Raw genomic sequence first — 8,990 nt, 5'->3', positions numbered from 1 at the left:
TTAGATTCAATAAGCTATTCGTCGAGTTTAATATTCTTTTACTTTTACGAATATAAAAGATAAGGCTATTTAATTCGAACTTCTTGTATTTAATTTATGAACTTATGGATGGCGCTATTTATGGAAACTTAACTACTTGAGAACAATCATGCCTATTTGTAGAAAATCCAATAAACGAACGAATTCGAAATTAATTTATCCGAAGAAAAGTATAGCCTAAGTCATATAATAGTCTTGAATGAAATTAGTTGTGGTGGCAGACATTGACATTGTCATACCGAGTGACTCTTAAACAAAGCAAAGCACTAAATCATAAGGTCACCACACCTAACTCAAGAAGGTGGAGCAAAAGGAAGACAGACAGGAATTCTGCTCTTCATACTGGAAATAACAACAGAAAAGTAAGGAAAGAAAAGCCTTTTCTTTTACTTTATCAGATCAACTTTTGACAATCAAGGAAGATTACAACACTAACATCACACTCACTCAGCCTCCCTAACCACCCACTACAAATTGCACTTTCTTCAATCTCGAAAGGTCAGAGATAACATTAGCCCAAGAAAAAAAAAAAAAAAAAAAAAAAAAAGAAGTTTTGCAGTAACACCGAATTTCAGCTGGACCTCCCAGCTGAATCCGAATGTTTTGATTAGTCATTCCCTACAGAGTTGAAGGCCAGAATTAGCAATTGGCCCCGGGAGGGAAAGCAAGCAAATCGAGAGAGCTTAAAAGGTCCCTAACCCTATTGCTCAGAATCTTCAAATTCTCACACAGTGTCATCACACTACTATAACCTTCAAACACCTACCTAAAAGTGGTTCATAAAGATGACCAAAAAACCAATAAGACATGGTCATTTTTTTGCTTTACATGGGGGCACACACACTCACAAGCTTCAAACCGAAATACCGCGAAGCGCGAAGAAGAAGAAGAGCTCTATGTCTGGCGGAGCGAAGAATGCGATCGGCCTCCTCCGTAGGCGGCAGCTTGACATTACTCTCTGCTTCTTCGGCGCAGGTGGGCACGTCTCGATCTTCGGTATCCGGAATCTCTGCGCTTTCGGAGTGGAGCAGTTGGTTCCGGAGATTTTTTCACCTCCCAATTCTGAGTCGCTTGTTGTATTGCTGACCTTGGGAGAACTGTCAGAGCAGATTGTAGAGGATGACGAAGTGGAACTTTCTTGATTCTTCACTTGCAGAGACCTTTTCTCGCAATGGGTCCTTCTCGGTTTTGTGGTTGATCTTCTTGTCCTCGCTCTTCTGCTGCCCTTTGATGCCATTGGGCAAGAACAGAACCTACTCCGCTAAGTATTTGATTCTTGAAGATGAGAGAACCTGGGAAATTAACGAAGAAAGTGAGAACTTTACTAGGTTCAGAGAATGAAGACTCTCTCAGAATGCTGAATTCAAACCCTGCCACTACCCGCCCCTACTTGTGTGCTTTAAAGCGACTAAATTTGACCCAAAAGTGATCAAAGAAAGCTCGAGGTGGGTGGTGACAACATCTTTGGAAACAAACCTTTATGAGGCCCAAAAAGAACTCCCGATAAAAGAAGAGAAATTTCCCCCCAAGAACGCTGAATACGCTGTGCACTTGAGTCTTCTTCTACAAGATATCGCGCTTTGCTTAAATGAAGAAACTTTCCGAGAGGGAGAGACTGGCTGACTGACTTTCACAGAGCCCCATATACGATCATCAACAAACTTTTGCAGAATCTTCCACTCACAGCAAACAAAGCTGACTGTCGTGGCAGCAAGCTGTGTCGCCTTGGAAGCACTTAAGAGCTCTCCACTGAACCCACCAAAAGGTTCGCGATCAATTGAAGGTCCTGAGGCAAGTAACGATCTGAACGTGCCTAAGAAAATGAACGAGAGAGAGAGAGAGAGAGAGAGAGAGAGAGAGAGAGAGAGACCCACCACTTCCCGGTGAGGAAGGCTTGAAAAGCCTTGATCACGAAGCATGAACCCTGGGGGACTGAGAACGCGAGAGAGAATGATTTCACCAAAGAGAGAGTGATTCCACCGTTCGATTTGCAGCTTGGGACATTATAGGACTTCGAGTTGAACGAGGAAGGCGATAATCAGGGCAGGCCTGCCCGCTGCCCATGTAGACTTTTTCTTTTTATAAGGATGATTGCATCTTAAACTTGTCCTGCAAACACAAAGTTTTAAAACTCTAAAAAAAGCCTACTCAAATTTTAGGATTTTTTTTGGAAATTGATACAATCAAATATCTCCACTAATTTCGTTTTATTTAGTCAACGGAGATGACGTGGCTTTTTACAACTTGTTTCTCTCTTTCTTTCTTTTTTTCATTTGAATGTTCATATTAACTAAAGTGTATGAGCACGACCAAAACGACCTCATTTCATTAATTAAATTAAATTAAAAACTGATCTTTAAATTACTGTAAAATGAACCTCTTAACTTAAATTCATCCTTGCACGAAATCAAAACCAAAAATATTTATAAAATTTTCACGAAATGAAGCGAAAACATTGAGGTTTTCTTTATTTATTTTATGTATTGCGAGTTGGGGAGATGATTTCTAGACAAAAAGGAAAAGGGTTGATTCGGGAAAGAGTTCATTTTGCCGTTTTGATCTTGACCAGTTTTCTAATTTAAATGAAATATTAAACGCCAACACATGATTGCCAGAGCTTATGTAATATTTCTCTCGCTAGTTTTGAGCTCAATTTTTGAATCAATCCTTGCTAAAGGCCTAGCGGGACCCTGTCATCCCCCAACACCAAAATGATAACAATAAAAAAAACAACGTATTCGCGTTCTCATAAGCAATCACAAGATTCAAAGCCTATATGATATAGCTTTCATGCAAGCCAGGATTGTATTGTTGTCTCTGATTTAGTTAGAGATGTCAAGTAGAATCTAACATGTTCATTGATCTCATTATTGCAGATAAGGTAGTAGTTTCTAAAACAAAGAATTTCTAAAATTTTCCCGCACTAAAGAGGAAAATTTGAGGTTTTTCCTTATTTATTTTCTGCATTGCGAGTGGGGGGAGATGATTTCTAGACAAAAAGGAAAAGGGTTGATTCTCTCAAGAGTTCATTTGGCGGATTCGATCTTAACCAGTTTCCGATTTAAATGAAATATTAAACGCCAGCATATGATTGTTAGAGCTTATTTAATATTTCTCTCGTTGGTTTTGAACTCAGTTTTTTAATCGAATCAGTCCTTGTTAATGGCCCAGCGAGACCTTGTCGTCCCTCAACACCAAAATAAAAAACACAAGGTATTCACGTTCTCACAAGTTATGATTGTGAAAAATCACGGTAAGATTGTCAAAGTCGAATTTAACATGTTATCGGTATTGTCAATTTAATCCTAAATTTTTTGCAATTGTGCTGATTTTGGCCAATTGATGCAATAGTTATGATTGTGAAAATGGATGCTCTGGCTTTTAACGCAAGTCAAGATTGTCATATTGTCTCTGCAAAAAAAAACTATAGTTAGGGACGTACGCAAAAAAAAATAGAATCTAACGTTACCAAAAACTATAATGTTAACATATGCGCACGTTGCAAAAATATAATCGCTACTAAAAAAAATATAACGTAAGCGCACGTTACAAAAAAAAACTATAATGTACGCGTATACTACACGGTAACTTCCCATTGACATGTTATCTTGATACATTAACTTCGCACTGCACAACAATAATAGAATATAATTAGAAATTTCAAAACAAATAGTAAACTAGAAAGTAGAAATAAAACACCATTAGAACAAGAATGTCTAGAGGTACAAGTTTTGAAAACAATTTCTATTAAACCCTTAAATGAACTCAGAAAATTCTGAAATTTGGACACGTTGTATTTAAGACCTAGAGGTACAAGTTTTGAAGAAATCGTAGTCCAATTCATTCTGGATTAAAAGATAAAATCGATTTACTTTTCCTATTCTCTACTTGCACAGTTTTTGAAACATTTTTGGTTAAATAGGCAAATGAACTACAAAAATTACGAAATTTAAATATGTTGTAGGGAAGACATGAAGAGAGATATTTCATGCAGAACACATTTCCAAAAGAACCTCATAAAAAATGATATAGTCCATGCATTGCAACTTACAAGATCCGAACACATCAGATTGCACAGTTTTAGAAACTCCGATTAAATACCCAAATGACCTTCAAAAATTATGAAATTCGACTATGTGATAGCCAAGACCATAAGGTAGATACTTCATGAAAACATCGAAGTTGGTCCTAGATACTAACATGAATAATATTTGATAATATTTTATTTTTTCAAATTTTTAATTAATTCTTGTTCTTTTTCATTTTCTTCCTTCTTTGCTTTTCTCCACATAGTCACTAGAACATCCAAGGTCGGCAAGGGCCATGAAGCCCTCGCTAGCTAAGGTTGAGGCTTGGGGGCCTTGGCTGAGGTAGCTTTGCCAGCCACCAGTGAAGGCAACCTTGCCTAGGGCCCTCAAGCCTCACCTAGTAGCTGGCAAAGAAAAAAGAAAAAAAAAAGAAAGACAATAAAATATTTCTTAGAATTGTCTATATCAATAGTAGTCAGTCAAAATTGATCAGATAGACTCAATTAACACAATTACAAAAATTTTAGAATTAAATTGGCAAAAAAAAAAAAAAATTCTGAATTGACATGATTATAATAGATTTAAGATATTTTGGTAATTTTCCCTTTGTACCTTTAGATCGATTCCCATCACGAAGAAAACTCAAAAAGCACCCTCCACCTCAAACTTCCACCTAAAATTTCCACATTGGCTATGTTTGAGCATGGAATCAAAGTATCTATTCAACTAAACAAGAAAATAGAAATAAAGAAGAATCGATGACTAAAATCGCGCGATTCCACGGTTCTTCTTCGCGACCTTCGCTAGTGGTAGCGATGGCATTTCCAGGAGTAGTAGCCATCGCTACAGTCGCTGCTGTCATCTGTGTACTCGTCGTCCGAAGGACCCTCTTCACCCGAGTTCTCGTAAAAGCTATACCAGAATGATCAAGACGAGTTGTACATTCATGGACGGATGCTCTAGGGCTAGGATTTGACATATGTACCGGACAAGTTTTTCCCTTCTGCGAAAAATTCTACTTTCACGCATGTGGGTATTGTAAAGAGAGCTTAAAATTACGGATTGTCCGTTTTTGTTGACATACGATTAACGTATGTCTGAATGTAAGTATACTCGTAATTTATTAGACCAATGACGCGGTGGCGATCGAGGCTCCCCGACGGGTCAATCCAACCCTGTAATTCCCAATTCCCCATGGAATTAGGTGCCAGCATCAACCAAATGTGGCTGATTATTTAGTCTTATTTTCACCATTCAATCCCTTAAAAAGTTTCGGATGGATGCAAGCATCTATGTTCAAAACTTTTCCTCATGTTGTTGGGCTTTTGGCTTGGAGAAAAGCCTAAAATTAGGAGCCGGCATCAAACTCACTTGGCCCCTCGGGTTTCTTTAGTGCTTCAGCATAGTGCTAAACCACTGATGGAACACAAAAAGTAGCATAAATTCAAGGCCAAAACTGACACATGCTTTCTCCATGCAGATCAAGAAACTCCACTCTGACCTGAACAGGCCTCAAAAAGGAAATTTTAAACATTACAGTGCAGCCAAATAATCCTATCAGTCACAGAGTAGCATTACATGCGAACTAATAATAGAATCACCGTCCCCTCGAAACCGCTTCATCCAACTCCTCGTGCGTTGAAACGAACAACTCGATATACCGACTCCCCAGTGTCATCCTGTCCTTGGCCATAGCGGCTCTAGAATCGTCTGTGCTCGCAAACTCAACATATGCTTCCCCAGAAGGCCTCCCTTCCGAGTTGAAGACAATATGGATAGAATCTTCAGACAGCTCAAAGTCTTTGAAAAATTCCAATACATCATCCTTGCCAGCTGAAAATGGCAATCCCCTCAATCGCAGTATTCCCGTGTGCTCCGCAGAGTCCTTCCTCTCGTTAGAAGATTTTCCTCGGGATATGCTCCGGTGAGGAGATCCTCCACGAGCTTCTGAAACTTCATTCGCTATTGCCTTGTAATAGTCCTGCCTCTTACTTCTGAAGACTTCAACATATCTACGACCCATGCTTTGCCTGTTTCTTTGAAGGGCAAAATCGACTTGAAGAGGATAACCCAGAACGCAGAACGCTTCTCCAGTGAACTTCCCATCATGGTGAACAAACAGAACATCAACAATGTCCAGGCCGTGAAAGAACTCAGCAACGTCAGCTTCGGTACAATTAAAAGGAAGGCCGCGAAGCCGCACCAGCGGGAAAGGTGGAGACTGACCAGTGTAAGCATAAGGTGAAGCATTGTACATGTAGCTCGAACCAGGAGAAGCGCCATAGAATGAAGAGCCCTGATCAACTAGGCGTTGTCGCTTTGGACCCATTTCACGCCCGTCATCAAAATAGTCAAACCTACCAAAATTTCTGGTAGAAGGGAAAGAGCAGCAATATCATGTAACTTGTTTTGTAAACAACACTACAGTTTAAAAAAGTAAAAATAAAAATGAACCCCAAACTATGGTCTTTAGCCATTCTTTACTTTGAGGAAAGAAGATGATCCTTCAAACAACTAAAGTAAGCAATGCTATGCTTGTGTTTTTCCAGGCATCCAAAGCATATCGTCCCTAATGAAAATTACAACCCAATATGTATCCAATGATTGTTTTTACCAGAATTTCAGAGAAAACATATAACTTGTGCTCATGCTTTCAAAAGTGAAACTTCTTCTCATCTTTCACAGCGTGAAACAACCACCTATTGTCTCCCATAGAACCTGATGTCACCAGCTGTTAACTGAGCTAAATTCTATACTCGACGAATGAAGAGACTATGTCTTTTTGTGGGCTTCCTCCATTCAATTGTTCAATTATCGCAAATGAGGAATAAACTTCAAATTTAAGCTGAAAAACTTAAAAGCATATCAATAGAACATTTCAAAGCCTTCAAGCTGTAAAATTCATTTCTCATGAAACTATCAAAACATGCACTGAATACAGGAAAGGAAAGCAGCATTGCCCCATGCACTTCTTAATGGGTCAACCACATACAAACGCTTCTCCTTTCCCTATAACTTCTTCAAAATTGTGGGCAATGCACCAACCAGAGGTGAGTGACTGGTATATATGAACAATTTCTGTTTTATTCTACACGACTAATCAGGAATAAATTTGGGACAATGAACAGAAATCGCTTGATGATAAGAGAAGTATACATAAAAACTACGCAAGGCGACAAAGTTCGCGCCGGCAGAACATCTAAAATGACGGCACTGAATTGATATATTCCTTGTCACAGTGAACGGACAAAGCACATCCCCTGTACAAAAAAGGTATATGATAACACCTAAACCTTTACAAAAAATCAAAACAAACAGTTCCTACTGACTATACTATACACGACATTCATAGTAAATTTACATATTTGCTGAATGTGATGATGCCCCTGAGCTGGAATTACAGGAGTTAGGCCATTACATCAAACAAAACGGCCTCTTTCTAGGACAACCCCAGCCATTGCATCTAAATAATCAAATGCACAGTCACCATAATTTAAGCACGATAACGGACTTCCAAGAACTCGTGTTTTGCAACTAAAAACTTAACCAGCTGGACCTTGGCAATTCCAAATTAATCCGCCATCAACCCAGAAGCCGAAACTAGCGACAAACAAGGAGAAAAAGAATCCCCAAGATGGGTTCAAGTTCCAAACTTGGAGACACAAATTGGAGTAATTTGCAAATGCAAGGAGAACCCAAACACCGGCGGGACTCAAAAAAAAAAAAAAAAAAAAAAACCCTACAGAAGATACTATGCGCGCGGGAGAACAACAGCCAAATCATTCACCGAAAAAAGAGGAAAGGCATCGGAGTTTCCGAAAGCTCATAGAAAACGAGCCAATCAGTCGTAATTATTGAGGAGCGGACGCGACATCGGCGACGACCCGAGCGAAAGACAGAGAGAAACAAAAAGGACGCGAAATCGACATTTACCCTCTGTAGTACATCGACATGTCTGGCTGCCGCGCGAGAGAGTCAATTGCTTTTCGAATGGGTGCGAATCAATCGCTCCGATCTTCTTTCGCCGGAGAACCTCGAAGCTCTCTGCGATTTGACGGCGGTGGCGGACGGGCGGCGAGGGAAGACGAGGGGGAGAGACCTGGTTCTGGAATGCGAGACGGGGAAGGAAAGAAGCTTCTGGTCTAGGGGGAGGGAGGGGGCGAGATGGTGACGTGGCATCCGCGTTTCTTCCCCCCGACTCGAGCTGAGCGTGGGCTGATAGATGTAACTGGGCTGCGGCGTCGGCCTTTCGTATGGGCTTTTCTTTTTGGGTCGATTTCTTATGGGCTTGTTGACTCTCCTTTCTCCTTGAAAAAAAAAAGTCACAACAAATCCCAAATTATGCTTTTTTTACTCTCTCTGTTTTTTTTTTCGAATTTTTTGTGAAGACTATGACATATTTATTCTAAATATTTTTCTGATGCAAAACTTCTTATAAAGGCGAGTGCAGAGTATGTTATCAGGATAATGTGCTATCTTATTACTGTAAGGTCTCTAATACCAACTCCAAATTGTATGTATGTAATATATATATTTACCCTTCACCAAAATTCCGTTAGGTGATTTTTCAACCACCCTTAGCGCCATGTCAACATTATTTGCTTTCTAGCATCTATGTTTAATAGTTCTTGTTGAGAAACTTTAATGAATGATAAATGTGCCACGGATGTATAACTTTAGGATTTTTTTGTTTTACGTACAAAAGTTAAGAGTAAATATGTCACAATATAATTTACAATTTTTGGTGATTTCTGCCCTTTTTCCCTTTTTGTGTACGTACGAGAAAAGCCTGGTAAGGGTTTTCTTTGCGTCAGAAGGGATTCCTCGCAAAGGACTGAAATGAGAAATTGGTCCAAATTTTTTCAATAAACCCCACGGTGTTGATTGCCTTTTCTCAATTTGCCCCCACGTTGGACACCGATG

At 39.4% G+C, this 8,990-nt stretch overlaps 1 protein-coding gene and 1 long non-coding RNA gene across 3 annotated transcripts; both read right to left on the bottom strand.

The window, feature by feature from the left end:
- Nucleotides 1-402: 402 nt before the first annotated feature.
- On the bottom strand, nt 403-2,112 carry LOC104433844. Its single transcript, XR_001984876.2, has 3 exons — nt 1,914-2,112; nt 1,516-1,825; nt 403-1,331 (listed from the first exon to the last, which is right to left on the bottom strand). It is a non-coding gene; the product is annotated as an uncharacterized LOC104433844 (long non-coding RNA).
- A 3,375-nt stretch (nt 2,113-5,487) lies between these two features.
- LOC104433843 (heterogeneous nuclear ribonucleoprotein F) lies at nt 5,488-8,231 on the bottom strand. Of its 2 annotated transcripts, none has more exons than XM_039307786.1 (2): nt 6,284-6,350; nt 5,488-6,191 (listed from the first exon to the last, which is right to left on the bottom strand). In XM_039307786.1, the coding sequence occupies exons 1-2, from the start codon at nt 6,348-6,350 to the stop codon at nt 5,665-5,667; spliced, it is 594 nt and encodes a 197-aa protein (XP_039163720.1). In that variant the 3' UTR covers nt 5,488-5,664. The 2 variants fall into 2 exon arrangements, with proteins under 2 accessions (XP_039163720.1, XP_010045022.1); XM_010046720.3 differs by adding an exon at nt 8,001-8,231 and having other exon boundaries at nt 5,511-6,436.
- Nucleotides 8,232-8,990: the final 759 nt, after the last annotated feature.

This window comes from Eucalyptus grandis, chromosome 2 (genome assembly GCF_016545825.1).
Source record: "Eucalyptus grandis isolate ANBG69807.140 chromosome 2, ASM1654582v1, whole genome shotgun sequence".
NCBI lineage: Eukaryota > Viridiplantae > Streptophyta > Magnoliopsida > Myrtales > Myrtaceae > Eucalyptus > Eucalyptus grandis.
This window is presented reverse-complemented; position numbering and strand designations above follow the sequence as displayed.

Coding starts and splice junctions, on each gene's coding strand:
- LOC104433843 (XM_010046720.3), bottom strand. CDS start 8,020: ATGTCGATGTACTACAGAGG. Junction 6,437..8,000: donor ATGTCGATGTACTACAGAGG/GTAAATGTCGAT, acceptor CCCTTCTACCAG/AAATTTTGGTAGGTTTGACT.